General features: G+C 37.8%; 1 protein-coding gene across 1 annotated transcript in view; it reads left to right on the top strand.

Annotated features, from left to right (window-relative positions):
- Positions 1-21,509, top strand: part of STK32B (serine/threonine kinase 32B) — a 307,808-nt gene that overhangs the window by 192,683 nt on the left and 93,616 nt on the right. Inside the window, exon 4 of the mRNA XM_051965055.1 lies at positions 11,563-11,736. Coding sequence (XP_051821015.1) covers positions 11,563-11,736 — 174 coding nt within the window. The remainder of the gene's footprint in view (positions 1-11,562; positions 11,737-21,509) is intronic.

Below are 21,509 nucleotides of genomic sequence, written 5' to 3'. Positions count from 1 at the left end.
AACCAAGACACCAACTGTTTCTGACAAGATATGTAATATTCCATATCTATAATCCCCATTTCTTCAATGAAAGGTGGGTGCTACCCTTCCTCTCCTGATTTATGATTCCACAATTGGTCATATTAATGAAAGATCCTTCAGTTGAGTTTCTTCTTTTCTTTTTCATTATTGTAGTCACTGAGTTTATAGTTTTCTTGGTTCCTCTTACTCTACTTTGCATCTGTTCTTACGAGCCTTTCTGTATTTCTCTGAATGTCTTATGTCATTGTTTCTTATAGTGTACATTCACATGCCCTGACTTGGTCCATCCATTCCCCAAATGACTTCTTGTTTTTGCCTTTTTCTACAACACTGCTAAGAATATTTTGGTGTGCTATGAAACTTTTATTTTTGCCTTTGAGTTCCTTAGGGTATTAGCCAAGCACTAGGTCCTCACAATTCCAGATTGTTTTCTAGAATGAGAAGATAAATTCCCAGCTGTGTCCATATTCATATGCTCATTTGCCTACAGCTTTTCCAACACTAACTATGTTCATTTTTTGTTGACAATGTCAATTTTCTGGTCATAGGTTGAAACCTTAGACTGGTTCCTTCGTTTTACAAATGAGGAAACTGAGCTCTATAATGAGGTGAAATTCCTTGCCCAGGATCATTTGCTTAGTGAATGATAGCCAGCTCCTCTGATTCTAAAGCCCTGGTTTTGAGTGACTTCTTCCATTGATCCATGCTGCAGGTACAGAAGGAGGATGTAGGACACTAGTGCAAAACTTGTACTATTTTTTATCTTCCATTTTAGTCAAGCAGTCAATAAGCATTTTATTATAGTGTCTATTTTGGCTAAGTGCTAGGTTATAAAGGAAGAAAAAAAGTAAACAATTTCTTGCCTCAAAGAACTAGAAAGATATTAGCAAGATTTATACAAGGTGACAAGAAACAGATAACTAGTGAATTGCAATGTGAAAGGAATACCCACATAAATGAGGCGAGAGATTTGCTAAAGTAGGAAGTAATAATTAAAGATTCCTCTCCATATTTTTAGGGTGGATTCTGTTGTAAAGTCACTCTGCTATTTGCTTCTTTTTTATGGGAGGGTTCATCCTATTCAGATTCACAGTTATGATCACAGTTATGTATTTCCCTCCATCCTATTTTCTCCCCTGTATATACTTTTGTTCTCTCTTTCCACTTTGTCCTTAGTCATTTTTTTTTTGTTTTACCCATCCCAGCCACTATCTTATCCTTTACCACCTCTTTCCCTCCTGTCTTACCTTTTTTCCTAGTGTTTCTGCCCTCCCTTCTAACCTAGTTCTCCCTTTTCTTTCCTCTTTCTCCTCCTACTTCTTTTCAGGGTAAGATAAATTTCTATACCCAACTGAATGATTAAGTTATTCCCTCTTAGAGCCCAAACTGATGAGATCAAGCTTCAAACAATGCTCAACCCCCTCTTTTCTTTCCCTGGATTGTAATATGTCTTTTTTGCCTCTTTATTTGAACTACTTGCCCCATTATACCTCCCCTTTTCTCTTTGCTACTACAGACCTTTTCCCACCCCTTAATGGTTTTTTCTTTTATTTCATACCAGTGTCCCTTCACAACCACACTCTCAGTCCAGTGACAGATACCATTCTCAAGAGTTATAGATATCATTTTTCCATCTGGGAATGTAAACAGTTTAACCTTTAAATATATATATATATATATATATATATATATATATATATATATATATATATATTTATTTATTTATAATTAAACTGTTATATATATATATATATATAATATATATATATATTTCCCCCTGTTTACTGCTTCTCTTGAGTCCTGTGTTTGTAAATCAATTTTTTTTAATTTACTCCTGATTTTTTAATAGAAATGATTGAAAGTCTATGACCTCATTGAAGATCCATTTCTTCTTCTGAAAGATGATGCTCAGGTTCTCTGGGTAGTTAATTCTTGGTTTTAACTCCAGGTCTTTTACCTTCCTGAATATGGTATTCCAGGTTCTTTGATCCTTTATTGTAGGAGCTGCTGGACCCAAGGTAATCCTGACTATTGCTCCTTAATTCTTGAATTGTTTTTGTCTGTTAGCTTGCAGCATTTTTTTCTTGAGATTGTAGTTCTATAGTTTTGCTACAATGTTACTTGGGGTTTTCCCTGTGGGATCTCTTTCTGAAAGTGATTAATGAATTCTTTGAATGAGTATTTTCCCCTCCTTTTTTTTTCCTTAATGATTTCTTGAAGAATGCTATCTTGACTCTTTTTTTAGTCATGACCTTTAGGTAGGCCAATAATTTAAAAAAAAATTATCTTCTGGATCTATTTACTGTTTTTCCAATGAAGCATTTCACATTTTCTTTAATTTTTTCATTCTTTTTTGTTTCCTTGACTGATTCTTGCTGTCTAATAGATTCATCAGCATCCATTTGCACTGTTTTAGTTTTTACTGTGTGATTTTCTTCATTTAGGTTTTGTATCTCTTTTTCCATTTGGCTAATTCTACTTTTTAAGGAGTTGTTTTCTTCAAATAATTTTTTCTCCTTCCTTTTCCAAGCTGTTGACTCTCATGCATACCTTTCATTTTCTTTCTCATTTTTTCCCTACCTCTCTTATTTGCCTTTTAAAATCTTTAATGAACTTCCAAGAAGCCTTTTTGGGCTTGAGACTAATTCATATCATTCTGAGATTTCGTCTGTGGGCATTTTGTTTTCATCTTAGTTGGTGTTTTGGTCTTCCCTGTCACCATAGTAGTTTCCTATGGTCAAGGTCCATTTCTGTTTCTTGCTCATTTTCTTTTCTTTTCTTTTGGTATTTCTCTTTTTTACTTTAATGGTTGAATTCTGTTCCTGAGGTAAAGGGGGACCGTCCCAAACTTTCTGTGCAGTTTTGAGCACAAGGGCTCCTTGTGTTTATAGTGGGGACCTTTGCCTGCTCTTTTCAGGAAACAGCCTAGTTTTCCAAAGTTTGTCTTTTGATCTAAGACTGGAGATTCCCCATTGATTTGTATCTCTACTGAGCTAGGATTGAAGGTCTTAGTTGCTGATTTGCTGTGATTAAGACTGTCTCACTGACTTTTCCCAAGTCTGACCTATGCTGAACACCCTTTTCACCCTAGTGAGACTGATTTTTCTTGAAGTTTTTTTCAATCTATCTTGAGATGGAGAGTGACTTAATTCTCTCCTCTGTTCAGAGGCTTGGTTTCATGTGGTTTTCAAGAGAAACGCTATCGTTTTAATAGTGATTATATATAATAGACAGGCTATTAGATCTGGCATCATCAAATCTGCAATGATATGTCACTATGGCCTTGGATAAGTCATGTGATTCCAGGAAAACTCAGCTTTCTCATCTGTGGAAAAAAAAGTTGTTCATTAGACACAAGATTTTTGGGAGAAATCAACTTCGTCAACATTAGACCACATATAAATTTGCAATTATTCTTACAATGTTAAGATCTTAACAAATGTTTGCTAAATTGAGTTGAATATTAAGAAATAGAAAAATGCTTTGGGACTTCTAAACCTTATAGTCTAGGTTAGGAAGATAAGGAATGTCCAAATAAAATAAGTCATTCTAACACAGACATTAGATTTGAAGTTCCAAACAAGTGAGGCAGCCAGGAAGTCTCACATTAGGCTGGAGAAAGATATATCATTTGCCCACTAGTGATGGCGTGATGTGAGGAAGGGAAAGGCTACCCTAAATTAGGGAAAGGCCAGATTTGTGATCTTCTTATTTATCTTTTCCAGTGCCCTAAATGCAGTAGCTCTCTGTCAGTCAGCCATCATCATCAATCATCAGGAAACACCATCCCCTGGGAAGAATCCAGTCCTGGGGTTTAAGCTGCCTGGCATTCAGTGGGTTTTGTGGGACAGCAAATCCTTCTTTGTGATCACAAGGGTTGACCTTGCTCTTTGTTCCCTGGGACTTTTACCTTCCATTATTTTCTATTATAGTTAAATGGGAAGAGCACTGGGAGGATTGGTAGAACTTGATTATCCACATTTTCTGTTACTTAGTATGACCCTTTTTCCTCCCTCCCTCCCTTCCCTTTTTATTTCTTTCCTTCCTTCCTTCCTTCTGTCTTTTTCTTCTTCACACTTCACATAGAATTCAAATAAGCTTTCTCAAGATTCTTGGATTATGTTTAGATACTTTTGAAGGTCTATGACTTTATTGCTGTACTCATTTTCCTGCCCCACTGATATGATTCTCTTTTTAAGTTAGTATGTTAAAAAAAATTAGTTACCTGCAGGTGACCAGATCTCTGATGATGAGTCTCTTGCCATTTAAAAAAAAGATAGCATGTTGGGGACCCACCTTGAAGACATTAGATTGTCAGCAACTTGAGGGAAAGAACTGTCTTTTGTCTTCTTTGGTATCCCTAGAGCTTAGCACAGTGCCTACTTAAGAAATGTTCATGATTGTTTTGTCTAAGTCTTTCTAGCTTGCTAAAACCTTTCACAGCTTACACTTAGCATGTTTAGCATTTGAGAACCCAAGATCACTTTTATGACATGACAAAGCAGTAGGCAAGCTCTTCTGGCTGAGAAATGGGAGCTCTTTGTGTTTGGATTTCCTTTATTCAGTAACCCATCACAGCATCCTCTCTGGCATACTCTCTAACGTGATACTCAATGGGGCAACTTATAGAGCAACTTTCAGATGTCCTTTAAATATGTCCTCATTGCTGCCAACTACTAGAGCTAGTTGTTGCCTCAGCCAGAATTTTGCCCCTTCATAGCTCATTCCTCTCCTTGATCTTGGAAGGAGAGTCAGTGGACTGACTAATTGTCCCACTGATTTCAGAAAAGGCTGCTGCCAAAGAGACTCTGTTTGCATTGTGAGAGATCAATCATTTATATGTGAAATGAGTGTGGTTATTATGAAAATGTCATTACACTTTCAGTCTGAGATGCAACTGAAGAGACAGCTGAACAAAGTCATCGTGAATGCTGTACTCATACCAAAAATAAATAAATAAATAAATTAAAGGTCATTTTCTGCTTCAGACAATGATGCTTTGTCTTCATGAGAATCGCAAGCTGTGCCTTAGGAATAAGGCCAGGGGCATAGCCTGAATTATTGAGAACACTTTTTTTTTTTTGGATTGCAATTCTTCTCTGTAAAGTCCCCAATTCCTCTCTAAACCAGTGATGGTCTTCCAAAATGCTCTCGTTGATATCTGAATGAAAGAGCTCGAACAGCTTTCAGGTGAGTTTGAAGTTTATCAATCACAGTTAGTTAGTATCAAATTGCAATAGGTGTAGTAGCTATCTAATGAGAAATTAGACAATCTGTTGGTTATTTCTCTGTCTTGCAGTCGTATTGGTTATTTCTCTGTCCTTCAGTTTTTTCTTAGTCCAATGATGTTTATCAAAACTCATACTGTTGCAAATAGTCAAGCTTTTTTTCCCTAATGAACATACTAGGAGGTCCTCTTTCTAATTTTGGACTCTCCATCCAGATGCACTATCGATTTAATTCAATAAACATTTGTAATTATCCACGATATACCATAGTTGGATGTGGATGAGGAAATGAGTAAGATGGTCTAAAAGAGCTTTTTGAATCTATATCTTACTCATTTCTTGTCTCTTCCTGAATTAACAAATAGTAGGTAATTAATGAAGGAAGAGAAGATAACAACTGTAATTCAAAACAGGATATGATAAGCATGTGCTTGAGTTATAAACCTAGTAGTAGGAAAATTCTGAGGAGAGAGACCTCATATCTAAATGATAATGTGCTTCTTGGCCATAAGAAAGCCTTGCCATTCTCTTGACCCTTTTGATTTCTAGATACATTGCATTGTATTATTGGTTCCTTTGAGCATGTTGTGGATGTCAAGGAACAGAAATATAATTGTATCTGCTTCTAAGTTAATTAAAGGGTAATGAATAGTATGCAAGCTACCAGTGGACTCTTCCCTCAAACCAGTAGATGTACGCTTTTCTTCACCATCAGCCTTGTATCTCAATCTTGGTCTATTTCTGAGGAACAAAATCACAATATAACTGAAGCTCAGGAAGCAGCTGCTGGTGCAAGGGACAGCTTTGAGAAGACTTGCATTCAACTCTAGCTTCAGACACTTACTAGCTATGTGACCCTGAACAAGTCTTTTAACTTTGTCTCAGTTTCTTCAATTGTAAAATTGTAAATTTTTTCCTATTTCCTTAGATTGTTGTGAGTATCAAGTGAGACAATATTTGTAAACAAAACACACCAACTTTTTAAAGCACTCAGCATAATTCCTGACATAAAGTTGACACTATATGTAGTCTCATTTCCTTCTTTTCCCAAAGCCCAGTTGTGGGAAAGGGCCTTTTAACTAAAAGTAGATCTAGCACAAGTTATCAGATAAGAGCATTAAATATAGAGACTGATAAAAATCCTTTTATGTCAAAGATTATATTTAGGTACTCAAATCATTCTGTTCTATCTATAATTATCACTTCCATATGGTGGGCATTAGGGACACAGCACTCCTGTGATCTGGAAAATCTGGCCCTCCTTTCATGCCCAAAAAGTCTGAATTATTATGCTATGGAAAGATACATTATGTTGACATTATATTCTATTTAAGCATTTTTGAGTTTCTGTGTCATCTGTTGGCCTTCATATGGTATCATGGCTTCCACAGAACTCCCTCAAATTCCCATTTAATTTCTCATTCTGATCCATGATATTTGAAATTGTGATGAGGAAATCTGTGATGTGGAAGGGACAATACTTCCTCACTTTCTATCTGTCCCATCTTCATTGAAAAAATGTTAGCATCACTTGTACTTGCCCCCAATTTCTCACTTCTCAGTGCCCTATGATCTAATGCACATTCTCACCACATTCCTGAACTTGTCTTCTCAATTTTCACCAATAACTCTTTTTGACAAGTAAAATTGGAGCTTCAGATTTATTTTTCAATCTTAAACACTCAGGAAGAAATTACATTTTCAAAATTTAAAATTCACTTTTGCAGTTCAGGATCTAAAAGTCTAAAGGAATAAGTTGATCTCTGTTTAAATAGATCATGGTTGTATATGAAAGAGCAACAACTGTCCTTCAGTGTAGATTTGAAAAAATAATATCCTAGAGGGCTTTTTTGGGGGTAAGGGAGCAGAGGAGGGAGTTTATTTGGTTTTTAAAATTGCCGGTGGCAAAGAACTTTTTGGTAGAACTTCTAGTTCCAAAGTGTGACGATCCAAAGCAAGAAGGATCTTGTAAACACTAGTTTGGTTAATGGCGATCCTCTCCATTGGAAGATGGGTTTTCTAAGATTTCTTAGGAATAGAAGAAAACTTCCAGTTTTGTTTTTTTTTTTTTTTATCACTACACAAAGGCTTGTCCCCTTTGGAACAATCGGGTTTTCACATGACAATGGGGGCTCAGAAACTTGGAAAAGGCCACATCTTTTTGTTGGATGAGATATTAAAGATCTATCTAGGTGAGGTGAAAGGGGGGAAAAGACATGAAATAAATGTGAAGTCTAGTTTATAAAACACCTGGTGGATTGGACAAACTAGAGAGAAGACAGTCGTCTTCCTGGTGACTATCTGGGTGATGCAACGGTGTTACCTGGTCACTAAAATAAGAAACAGTAGGCTTTCCCTGAAGCATTCAAAGTTGATTACTTCACCAGGAAACTTTTGGAATGTACCTTTCTCAATCTTGAAGAACAGGAACATTTGACTTAGCTGGCATAGTATCAGTGGTGATGTCAAAGTGTTTTGATCCAAGGGTTTTCAGGACCTAGTAGTTCAAAAGTAAACCTGCCTGCCCTAACAGCCAACTCATTCCTTCTGACATTCTTGGGATAGAGTGGAGTAGGGAACTGTATAGTAGAACCCTTTCTCATATTCTTTTCCTTTTTGATACATTTTTAGACATAGGTGGATTTTTTTTTTTGCATCAACAACTTCTGGATTCTCTCTTCAAACCATTTCCCAAAAGTCAAATTCAGCTATTGTCTGACTCTATTTTCTTCTTCATGCAATTTAGCAAATTCTCCCTCCTGCTGCTGGGGCAACTTCTGGTGAGTTGTAAGGGAAGTTCATTCTTGTCCCCAGCATTGTCTTCTGGGGTTGAGAAATTAAATTCATTGCCTCATCCCTACGTCCTTAGTTCTCATGGGTGTTCTATATTGTAGGTGACCAGCAACCCAGAAGGAGATCTACATTTCCCTAGAAATTTTAACTCCAGATTCCAATATTGAGGTAGAATGGGGAGGGGGCAATTATGGTTACATCTCAATTAATGCAAATAAGAAATTCCATGGAGTGACCATTGTGTTTGATTTGCCCAACATATGTCCATTAGGCTGGGATCAATTCCACATTTTTCATAATTTTATTTTTTTGGCCTCTAAACTCTGAATGACTGGAGCTACACAAAGTAGGACTAGAGACAGATTTTTAAAGATCATGTAGGGAGGTTAATTATTACTTTCAGAGTAAAGAGTACATTTTGCAAACTGGAAGTTTTCCTGGGCAGGAGCCCTCCACCTGCGGCAGAAATGTTATATATTAATCTTAAGTGGTAAAGGAGGGGAAGACGGATTATAATACAATCATTTTCAGGGTTTGAGTGCTTGCCCGTGACAAGCCCAAGGGTACAGGACTATCTGGGTATTCTCCAGTCCTGTGGGAACACTTTGTAATTGATTATTTCAAATCATGGAAGTTGTTACTTGGGGGTGGACAGGACAGGAGTTCTGTGATGGTTACAGGTTCTACGATCTTTGGTTCACCTCACTTAACATACACAGGAGAACATTGTCAAGAATGGATTGATCATTTCAAGCTGCACTGTAAGACTGATTCCAAAGTCAGAGTCTTCTGGGGAAATGGCAACTGAAAAAACTAGATTGTTAATATATTCATTGCACATATCATATTAATAATTATAAAAATCATAATAATTTTTTTCACATAACTTTGAATAATGTAAATTCAAATCCACCTGTCTACTTCATGGGATTCATTATTCACACTAATCACAACCCAAGTGTAAAGTAGTGCTCTCGGCACAGCCAACTGTCGCTCATCTTGCTGGGGCAATGAGAATGCTGGCAGGAGAGCACATTCTCCCAAACAGTTTCTTAATTACAAAACCCAGTGACATTTGCTAGGTCTTCATGCTTCCTGACTTCCCTGCATCATTTGACTCTGTTGATTACCTCTTCATTCTGTATTTGTTCTCTGCATTGCAGGATGCTCTCTCTAGATCCTCCTATCTGTCCGACTGCTTCTTCTCGATTTCTGTCGCTTGTTCATCGTCCTCCCCTCACACTATAAATGTAGACAAACTTCACAGACTCCTTCTATGCTGCATTCTCCCAATGCAATGTCCTCCTGCCCTCATCTAGATACCAGACCAGTCTCTCCTCTAAAATCTAATATAGTTCCCCCCACCCCCACTACTAGAGATCTTCAGCTAGTACCTTAAACTTAACACTGGCAAATCAGCTTTCCAATCCTGGCCCTCTTTTAAGTTTCTCTATTTCTAATGAGAGCATTACCATTCTCTTAGTGGTCCCAGTTCTGTTTCAGCTCCATTATCCAATTTGTTTCCAAGTACTGTCAAATCTCTCTTCTTCCCAGCAGTCTAACATATGTGCCTCCCTCTAGTCATAATTCTACTCTCATACATCAGGATGTCATTGTTCCCTCCTGGACTATTGTAGCAGCCTCCTGGATACTAGCCTTCTCTCTCTCCTACGTTTCCCTGTTCAATCCATCCTTCATCTATAGAGCAAACAATCTTTATACTGCGCAGGTGAGACAGTGTTTCTTCCTTACTCAAATACTTGCAGTTGCTCCTCATGGCCATTAGGATAAAATACAGATATTTCAGCCCCATATTGGAAGCTATTCCTAGTCTGCCCCCGATTTATATTTCCATGCATATGTCCATCAAATTCCCTTTGTGCACTCTTCCCCAGCCAAATTGGGCCAATTGCTTTCTCCTTATTTTCCTCTCCGTGCTTCTTTGCATTTGCTCAGACCATGTCACCCATTTCTTCACTTGTCTGAACTTTCTTTCAAGGGTCACCCCTGGTTCCATGCCTTCCATGCAGATTTCCTTGACTCATGATGAAGCATCCTGTCCACCTCCAGGGAAAGAACTGATAGAGCCCGAGTGCAGATCGAAGCAGACTAGTTTTGGCTTTCTCTTTGTGTTTGTAGGTGTGAGTTGTGTTGTTATTTGTGCCTTCTTTCCCAGCATGCCTAATATGAAAATATGTTTTACACGATTACATAGGTATAACCCATGTCAAATTGTCACCATTTCTGGGAGGAAGTGAGGGGAAAGAAGAGAATTTTGAACTCAGTATTTTTAAAAATGGATATTAAAATTGTTCTTACCTATGACTGGGAAAATAAAATATCATTAAAGAAAAAAAAAGATTTGCTTAATATTTCAATAGGATTATAGATTCATGTCTAGAAGAGATCTTATTCTTCTATTCTACTCTCCTTACTCAGGAAAGTGACTAACCTAAGATCCCATAAGTCGTCGTTGGCAAAAACAGGATTTGAACTAAAGTTATCTTTCAGTCTACTATATTGTTTCTTCCATCTCCTTCAATTTTCTTATTACACTTTCTTGTTTGTCAAAATCTATTTCATGTTTTACTTGTTTCCATGCTCACTACCACCCTCAATAATAAGACCTAATGCATGCAGAACATGTTTGTAGATTTAAAGAGTTTTCTATAACTTGTCTTGTGACCCTCACAGTTAACAGGATGGTGATGGATCCTGTGGCTATCATTATGCACATTTTATAGAATTGGAACAGAAGGATTTGACAATATTTGTCCAAGATTATTCCATGGATAAATTGCAGAGCCAGAATCAAATCCAGACACCCTGAAATCAAGCCACTATTCATTTTGCCATATCACAACAACCTTCCTAGCAGGTTTTAAGCTGCTGAGGGAGAGAGGGTACATGTCTATTTTTTCATAGCATTCCCAATATATAGTGTAGGTACCTGCATAAAATAAGTACTTAGAGTCTTTTGAATTTAAGCCATTTGAATCAGATCAAATTCTTGGTTCCATGTGAGCTAGATTGGGGTGACCGACAAAAAGCAGTAGCAGAAGAGACAGCATCTTCTCCCTCTTGCTCGAGTAGAAAAATACCTGATAAGACTTAGCTGGGTAGCCCAGTAAATAGAGGTCTAAGTCTGGAATCAGGAAGATCTGATTTTAAACCTGACCTCAGACATTTACTTGCTGTGTGACCCTGGCCAAGTCACTTAACTTCTTTCTTCCTCAGTTTCCTTAGCTGTAAGGTGGGGGTAGTAATAGTGCCTACCTGACAGGGTTGTTGTATTAATCAAATGATATACTTCTAAGGCACTTAATAAAGTGTCCAACTGTATTATATAGTAGGTATTTAATTAATGTTTGTTTCTCTTTCCTTCCTTTTGTCCTCTTCTCCTTTGCCCACTGTCCCTTCCCGTGTGTGGGCCTCCCTATACCTGGATATTAGTTGGGTTGGATTAGAAGATGCTAAAGATCCTCTGCAGCACTAATATTTCAGGATTCTTTGGTTCCAGGTATTCCTTTCAAGATGAGGAAGACATGTTCATGGTGGTCGATTTGCTTCTGGGAGGGGATCTCCGTTACCATCTACAACAAAATGTGCATTTCAACGAGGGAACTGTGAAGCTCTACATATGTGAACTGGCCCTTTCCCTTGACTACCTGCAGAGATACCACATAATCCACAGGTAAATAAGCCGTGGCTAATTTGGGGACGAGCACTGTAAGAAGATGAACTTTCTCTCCTGTGTCTAGGTGTTTTGGGGAAGAGATGAGGAAAACTTCTAATTGAGGAAGAAAGGGTATTAGACTTTTAGGCTGTTCACTGGTGAAGAATGAAAGACTCCCAACCCCTTGGTGTGAAATTTCAATATTGATGATTGCTTCATGGGGACTTCTTGATTTGGGGAATATGATTTGGTCAGATCTTGTGTTCAGGGTCAAGCATGTCCTGTACTCCCATAATGTTTTTCTGCCTTCATGGAATTACCCCAAAATGGGGTTAAACCATAGACTTTGGAGGCAATCCATTCTGACTATGATGTTCTACAAAGAAGAAAGCAGAGGCCAGAGGGGGAGCCACTTTCCCAATAAATGGGAAAGTTAAGATATGAAAACAAACCAGAGGATTAAAGACTTCAAGTAGAAGAGCCCTCAGATGCTGCATAAGCCACGCTTCCTCATTAGATGAAGAAACTAGGACTTTAGTGTCCCATTTAATAAATGTCCAAAAAGGAATTTGAATCTGTGTTCTTGACTTGAAGTCCAGCACTTCACCTGCCCTATCATGCTTTTTCTGTTATATTTCACTATCCCCTCAGGTCTCTTTGATGAGAGATTTTAAGCCTAGAAGATTTAGTTCTGTTCAGTCATTTTCCATTGTGTCCAATTCTTTTTGACCCCATTTTGGGCTTCTCTTGGTAAAGATACTGGAATGCTTTGCTATTTTCTTCTGTAGCTCATTTTAAACATGAAGAAACAAAGCAAACAATGACTTTCCCAGAGTCTCACAGCTAGTAAGTGTCTGAGTCAGATTTGAACTCAAGAAGAGGGGTCTCCTGACTTCAGGTTGGGCACTCCATCCTATCTTCCTAGCTTTCAAATTTGAAAGTATTAGTTATGTGAACTTTGGCCTCAAATAGCAGAACTAGGAGCTTCAGCTACCCTGAAGTAAGCTGTATGTACTCGCAAGGGGCCGTGTTCCATTCAAGTTCTTGAATATCATTTGTGTGGGATGGTATAGTAGGGATTGGTGTTTGGGTACAAACCGGACAGGATGACTACCTAGGAGCTCCAGGTGGGTGGCCATTCATCGTGAATGGGAAGAATGGTTCAAGCATTCAGTAAAAAATGGACAGAGTCAGAATTTCCAAGACCACATCGAATATTTCAAGTCATCCAAGCGTTTTCTCTAACATGTCTGGTGGTCATCAAGACTGGCCTGGAGGGGCCATAATGATGGGAGCTTCCTTGGTTGCAAGGTTTTAGGAAGAACTTTGAGAAGGTGGAGCATGTTGAGAGAAGGACATCTTGGGTGACAAAGGACCATGAGATTATCCAAAATAGGCTTGGTTCAAGGAAGCAGGGAAGGCAGTCCTATAGAAGTGCAGGGTTAGGGAAGATGTGAGAGCTGCTTCCAGAATCTGAAAGGTCATCTCAGGAACATGGAAGAGGGATGGACTTGATCTGTTTGGCCTTGAAGGGTAGAGCAGAAATAGCTGTGGTGAAAGCTGCAGAGAGGAGAGCTTATGTTTGGTTTAGGAAAAACAAAAAACAAAGCTTCCCCCAAGTGACAGCTCTCCGGAGCGGGGTCAGGCTGCCCCAGAAGGAGTAAGTGCCTCTCTACTGGACCCCATGCAAAGCTAGGGGAGAATTTGTCAACTTGTAGAGAAAATTTCTGATAAAATTTGGAATAAGGTGCCCTTGAATGCCCCCCAAGTTCTGCTATTCTGGACAATTGAATCTAATCAGTCCTTTACACATTTGCGTAGAGAGATATATACATACAAATATATATGTATACATATACACTTAAATGCATACATGTGCAGATCTATACCTATACATGTAAATATGAAAGAGATACCAGGAATCATCAACTTACTGGTCCAGAAGCCAGTTAATGGTAAGGCTGGGACTCAAATACAAATATCCTCCATTCTAGTACAGTATTCTTCCAATTATACCATATTTATCCAAAAAAGAAGTCCCCAGTTACCCTAAGAACATTGCTCTCCCTTTTTCCCAGCTCTCCATCATCATTAGAGCAACTAAGTGGCACAGTAGATATAGAGCCAGAGCTGGAGTCTGGAAGGGTTTTCTTCTTCTTCTTTTTTTTTTTTTTTTTTTTTTTTGGTTTAAGTCAGAAACACGTGTTCAAACTCCTCCTTGGACATTTTTTTTAGCTGGGATACTTAACATCCTAAATTCCCAGTATTGTCACCTGTCTAGCTGCGTGATCCTGGGCAAGTCACTTAACCCTGTTTGCTTCAGTTTCCTCATCTGCAAAATGAGCTGAAACATGATAGATCACTCCAGTATCCAAGAAAACACCAAAAAGGGTCATGAAGGATTGGACATGGTTGAAAAGACTAAACAACCCTCTTCATCTTCATGCATAATAATACTTGGGTATTGTGTTCTGAAATCAAAAGAAGAAGCTTAGTGACCCTGTGGATTTAGATCCTCCCTTCTCCCATCTAGTGAGTTTTACCCTTTAAAACTGGAATGGATTGCTTTGGGGTATGGGAGCCTAGGAAACTACTGGATGTAACCAGCATCTTGGAGTTAGGAAAAACAACATTTCATGGAAAGAAGTCTGCTCTTAGAGCAAGGTAGACTTGAATTCAGGTCTTACTAGCTCTAGAATGTGGGCGTGTCATCCCATCATGGAGTTCCCAGGCAATCTTCTAATATCTCAGCTCCTGATAAGTTGCTCATGTATGTCATTATCTATAGTGGAGGAAGTTTCCCTGCCAGATGCTCTCCTGAGCTGTCTGTTTAAACCAATTCCAATTTTCCCCTTGGATCTCCAGCTCCAGTTGCCTCACTTGCCTTCTATATTGTTCCCTAGACTAAGCTGGTTGTCTGATCTCCCACTTCCTGATTTTAGTGCATCAGCAACTAGCTTCTCAATCTGTAGCTTCCTTCCCCAACAGTTGAACTCAGAGAGATTCCTTAGTTGTTGATTCTGTCTTAGTGTAAAGGCCACTGGTCCTGGAGTCAGTGAGCGGGGGGTGATCTTGGGAAAGTCCTTAGCATCAGTGAGTTTTAGTTTTCTCTTCTATAAAAAAGGGAGAAATGCTACTTACTCTGCCTATGTCAGAAAGATATTAAGGGCATTATTTGAGGTCACCATTTCTAGAGGCATTACATGAACTCTGAATTGCTAAATAAATGTTTATTCAACAACAAAATTCCATTCAAACAACATTAAATAAGTATTAACTTTGTACAAAACACTATACCGAATACTAGAAATCTGAGAGAGAAAAACAAAATCAGTCCTTAAGGTGACATTTTAATACTAATTATATTTATATAAATTATTAATAACTTTATAAATGTTATCTTATTTGCTCAAACCTTGAGAAAAAGGTGCTATTGTTATTCCTATTTTACACATGAGGAAACTGAGGCAGAGATCAAGTGAAAAGATCTTGCCCAAGATCATACAGCCAGGAAGTATCTGGGGTCAGATTTAAACTCAGATTTTCCTAAGTCCAGAGCCTTACTTTCCCCTTTATCTCATCTAGCTGATTCTAGTAGGTTTCTATTGTGTCAAAAAGAAAAAGATGCTTTCTCTTGTTATGACAAAACTCTTTACTTTCTGCCGCTCACCCTGAGCTGCCTCATGCTGTTATAGTTATTCTTGTGATTGTTCCAGAATCTCCTAATAGCAATCCAACAGGCTTCCCGTTATCCAGTGTTGCCTCCCTTGATCAGTCCGGCCAATTTGCGGTCTGTCATCTGTGATTCGCCCTGCTCTGTGAGTGCTATACCAGAGCAGATTCACAGAAAAAAATCTAAATTGCTTGGAAGGCAATGGCCGTGAACATCCCAGGGCCAAAGCAAGACTCCGCGGAAGATGAAACAAGTGATAGTTTTGCAAGTGGGATGTAGTTTCTCCAGTTTCCAACAAAAGTTTCAAGCCATTTCTTAAGGCTATTTCTATTTAGATGAGCACTAACATGGGTGCCATTTACCCTCAAATTTGAGCTGAGAAACAAAACCACAGGGAGAGATTCAGGTATCTGAGTGACTACATTTTAAAATCCCACAAAGTCAACAGTGACCATTCTGTATAGAGTTCTTCTGAAATGATTTATTGGTAAAGGACTTTTACAAATCATAGAACCATAGCTGGAAAACGGGAAGGGACCTTCCAAGTCATGAAGTCCAACTCTCTCTCTCCTGGTTATATATGAAGAAAGTGAGAGTCTTAAGTTGCTTGCCCAAAGTTGTATGGATTTGAATCCAGATCAGATCATTTAAAGAAGCCTTTTGGATCTAAGTTATCTCATCTCATCTTATATCTCTTTAGTCCTGAAGGATCTCTTATTTCTATAGATTTTTTTCCCTACTCTTCATTTGTGTTAGAATCATTAAATCTTAAAGCTGGAATGATTTTGGATATTAGGGATTTAGATCCAAATCTGGGCACTACTTTCTAATAAAAAACCCATGACCATAACATTTTGAAGTTTACAGAGTTCTTAGGGCTGGTAGTATATCATGCTTCCCATTTTAAATCTTGGGAATCAGGCTCCTCATGGTTCAGTGACACATTCAGACAGCCAGAGGCTGCCCAGCATACTGCTAATAAGTATCAGAGCCAAGATACCAATCAAGAGTTCTTGACCTTGGACCCAGAGAGGTCTTTCTACTACATCACACTTTCAAGGCAAGGTCTTTATTAATTGGAGACTGACTTTTACAAATTCAAAACAGTTCCCTATACACCTTAGAAGCGAAACCTTTAGCTGAAAAACATGCTGCAAGGTTTCTTCCCCACCAAGTTGCTTCTCTTCTAATTTTAGTTATATTGTTCTGTTTGTAGAGAATCTTTTCAATTTTATGCAATAAATATTATCCATTTTATCTTATGTGATCTTCACTATTCCTTACTTTGTCATGAATTCTTCCTCTAGTCAGAGATCTGACTGGTAATTTCTTCCTTGATCCTCCGATTTATTTGGAGCCTATTCATTGGAGCTTAACTTGAAAGATGTTGTAGGATTTTGGTTAATACCTGGCACCTCCCAGATTTTTCCAGCCCACAATGTTTATCAAAACCAAGTCTACTTTTAGGAAAAAAAGCTCCAGTAGTGATATTATAGAGTTGTGAGTCCTAAAATACAACAATCTCTAAAGTTGAGGATCACCCAAAGAGTAATATGAAAGTCACATGATTGACATGAACTGGCTTCCAACTAGAAGAAGGCTATGGACAACAAGGTAGAGATTAAAACTGCATTAAAAGTTCTACTGAACCCAGCAGTTAGTGCGGGTACAGAAGACAACCTGTCTCTCATTAGTTGGGGACAGGTCCTAAATATAATATGCCACACCTAGAACCAGCATTTGTTGGTCACTGCTCCCTAGATTTCAGGTTATTTGGTACCAGCAAAGAAGTTGTTCTCAATTTGTGAACACAACTGATGTCTTCTCCACTTTCCCCTTGAAATCCCACATGTCTATGGAGAAATCACTGGGACAAATCTGGGACAAATATCTATGTCCAAAATCCCAACAAGAAAAAAAAAAGTGGAACCAAATTCAGGGTTTAAATATAAAATTGATAGGGAGTTCTAAGAGGCTGAGAGGAGAGGAGGGTCCATGGCAAAGAACACAATAGGGATTTTTCAGGATCCCAGTACACTCATCTCCCACTGAATCATGCTTCTCAAGGAGAAGTGAGAGAGATCAGTGCAGGGAGTTGGCATATGAAGTCCACTGCTCTTTCTAGGAGACTTTGGAGTCTCATTCTGCCTTTGGCCATTGAAAGACACCATGCTTATTACAATGATACCACCCAAAGTATTTCTGAATATTTCTATTTGGAAATGAACATATGGAGTTGGTGGAAAGAGTCATCTTCTGAAGATGGAGACTGGATTCTTGGAAACATGAAAAACTCATAACTAAATCTCACATACAAGAGGAGTAGTCAAACTGGAAAAGAGATGACTATAAAGTCATAAAACTCATTTTGTTTTGTGGCTCTCATGCTGGCTTTGAATGAAAGTCAATAGAGTATTAGTATTACTATTATATCTATAATATAATATATAACATTTTATGTAATATATAATAGTATGTCTATATACAATATACTAAATCCATAATTATATATAAGCACATATATAATTTTAATAGTCATATTAGTGTTGTTGTTATTAATGCTCAACATTAAGATAGCACTTACTATGTGTCAGGCACCATCCTAAGCACTTTTTATTAATATTATCTCATTCAACTCCGAGAGGTGCTGTTATTATCTCCATTTTATAGCAAGGAAACTGAGACAAACAGAAAGTAAGTGAATTATCCTAGATCATGTAGCTACCAAGTCTGCAAGGTTAGATTTGAATTCAGATTTTCCTGACTGTAGGCTCAGTGCTTTATTCATTGCACCACTTAGATGTCCTGAAGAGGTATCCACTTTGAAAAGTGGCAACATCAATGGAATAAATGAATCTCCTTCTAAAAGATGAAAAACAGCAAGAACTACAACAATAACAATTTTTTAATCTGTTAATGAATAAGTGTTTATTAAACATTTGCTAAGTACCCATTAGTATAATAGGTACTGGGAATAAAGTAAAATTTATAAAAAAAATTCCTTACTGTCAAGGAGATAAGTTCTATTAGGAAAAAAGTATATCCTGGAAACATGTACTTTTAGGATTTTTGGGGAACCAAACCAGTGATTTTAGTGTATAAGGAACTCTCAATATCATCAGGTTGTCAGATCATCACCTGTTCTGAATAGTCTTAAACAAATGCCATGGGGTACTAAGAAGCTAAATGACTTTCCCAGGTAACAGAATCAACAGTTTTCTTGACTCTACCATATTATCTCTGGAATATGTGTATTTGTATATCTGCATAAGGAAAAAGAGAGCGACTAGACTTGTGTTTTCATTGGTATAGGGATCACTTAGGTGATGAAATTTCTTTTATTGCTACAGTGAATTTGTGATTTTATACAGTAAAATTATCTAGAATATTGAGAGGTTGAGTTATTTATCCACTGTCATATAGCCAGGGAACCCATATTCCTAGTACCAAGGCCAGCTCCTTTAGCCATAGAGGCAATTGTGCCTCTCTATACTTACGTATAAACAAAATCATTTTATTGTATTCTCATGAGCTATATACTAGCAGCTTGGCAGCTACCTATTTTCTGTCATCCAAGGATTGGACTGGCTAACTTTGGACAGGCTCATCACTAGGATGTCTCTGAGGAATGCAATTCTAGATTTGTATATCTTAATGTCAAAAATTTCCTCAAAACTCAATATTTTCAAGTACCTCTAGTTTACTCTTTAATTTCTTTAAATTCTTGTTTTCCCCTGTTATATGTAAAACATTTTTTTTGGTTATTCATTTTTTACATATTTTTATATCAATCATTTTGGGAGAGAAAAATCAGAACAAAAGGATCAACCAAGAGAAAAGAAAAACAGAAGTAAAAGAAAAAGTGAATATAGCACGTGTTGATTTATATTCAGTCTCCATAGTTCTCTCCCTGGATGTGGATGGCATTCTCCATCCAAAGTTTATTGGGGTTGCCTTGGATCACTGAACCGCTGTGAAGAACCAAGTCCGTCATAGTTGATAATCACACAATCTTGCTGTTGCTATGTACGATTTATGATTCTGCTTGTTTCACTCAGCATCAGTTCATGTAAAACTTTTCAGGCTTTTCTAAAATCATCCTGTTCATAATTTTATAGAACAACAATATTCCATTACTTTCATATTCCATAACTTATTCAGCCATTGCCCAAGTGATGGGCATCTGCTTGTTAGGAATGCATTTTTCAATAGGAGCAATTCTCTAAGGCTCTCTCTCATAAGCCCTGTACGAGCCTCCAATCTTGTATGGGTGGAAAGAATATGCACCCAGACAAAAATCACAGGTCTTTGGCATCTAGCTGTGGATAGAGTACCAATACTGGAGTTAGGAAGATACCTTCCAGAATTCAAATCTGGCCTCAGACACTAACTGTGTGACCCTGGACAAGTTGACTTAACTCCTTTTGCCTTAGTGTTCTTATCTGCAAAATGAGTAGGAGAAGGAAATGGCAAATCACTCCAGTATCTTTGCCAAGAAAATTCCAAGTAGGGTCATGAGAGTTGGACACAGATAAAATGAGTGCATAACGAAATTGATTTGTAAAGAGTCCGGGTGTGAATTTTGCATGTTAGCTTATTCTTATTCCAAAGAAACCTCTGGGAAGTCTAGTGACACGGGCAATTTAATGAAATTTTATATTACTTGCCCTCTTTGCCTGGCAAATTGCTTGAAGAATGTTATGGGGTGTTTTCTTTGTCCGTTTAGCAATGCACTTTCCCTGGGGAAATCAAATGATAACATATTTCCCTTGATGACAGAGATCTGGGGATTGGGATTTTGCTGAGTTGCAAAGTGTGATTCAGTTACCAAACCTCTGTTCTCTTTGGTAATGTTGTTATTTGTACCACTGAAGCATGACTGAATGAAGGCAGGACATCTATCCTGTCTGTGCTTGCTGTTGACTTAGAGCAAATCATTTAGCCTTACTTTACTGACCTTCCCTTTGTCAAAAATGAGCATAAGTAATAGTAATAGCAGTAAGAACAACAGTGGTAAGCCATAACAACAGAAACTGAATGAAGAATTAATTCACTAATTAACTCATCATTGAGGATAGTGTAAGACAATTCTAAAGCATTTTGTGAAGATTCTGTAAATTATTTTTTAAAAGCCAAACAAGTCTTATCTTCTTCTCCTACTTTGCAATTATAAAGAATCATCCCCTTATCTCATTTCATTCTCATGGTCCCATGAGATAGTTAGGATTTGTGGCCCCATAGGTGGAGTGCTAGACTTAGAGTTAGGAAGGCTTAAATTCAAGTGCTGCCTTTTTCACTAATCACTCCTGTGATCCTGAAAGTTACTTGATTTCTTTTTTTTTGCTTTAGTTTTCTTATTAATAAAATGAGATACTAATAATATTTATTTCTCAGGGTGGTCCTGAGGATCACCTGAGATAAGATATATAAGGTGATTTGAGGGGCATTATAAATACGGTTATTTATTATTATTGTATCATTATTATCATCATTTTTATTTCTCATTTTACAAATGATGTTCAAAGAGATGAAATGACTTATCTAGGCAGAACCAACTGCTCCTTTCACATGCTTTTAATTAGACAGGAAGAATAAGGCATCTAGTGTTGGAATCCTTACAAAGTATTAACTCATTAGAGTTGATAGAGACAATACTTATCTAATTTAGCATGGTTCAGTATAATTGATCTTACTTACAAGGAGATGTTATGGGTCAGAACTTGAAACAAGGTACTAAGTGGAACTGATAGAAACAATGCTTGTGTTCACACCTTTAGAGAGCTCATATAAGCAAGAAGCTCTTGGGGTCAGAGAGCACTCTGGCACAGATACAAAGGTGCTCTGGGACAGACACAGAGGCATTCTGGGACAGACACAGAGCACTCTGGGAGAAACAGAAGCCCACAAGCCCACTCTTGGAGATGGAGTCAGATTCATTCCATTTTCCACCTTTGTGTTGGCTGGAGGCTGAAGGACTGGAAGAAGAAAATAAACGTTTGAACTTTTATCAACTGGCTGTATTTGTGGTGATTATTACTTGGAACCAAAACTAAGGCTGCCTCCAGAAAACCTCCCCAAGAAACCTGCTCTCAGAGAGAACCAGCTTATATTATACAAA

This window comes from Antechinus flavipes, chromosome 6 (genome assembly GCF_016432865.1).
Source record: "Antechinus flavipes isolate AdamAnt ecotype Samford, QLD, Australia chromosome 6, AdamAnt_v2, whole genome shotgun sequence".
NCBI lineage: Eukaryota > Metazoa > Chordata > Mammalia > Dasyuromorphia > Dasyuridae > Antechinus > Antechinus flavipes.
The sequence above is the reverse complement of the archived record's forward strand: the minus strand, read 5'-3'. Positions and strand labels throughout refer to the sequence as shown.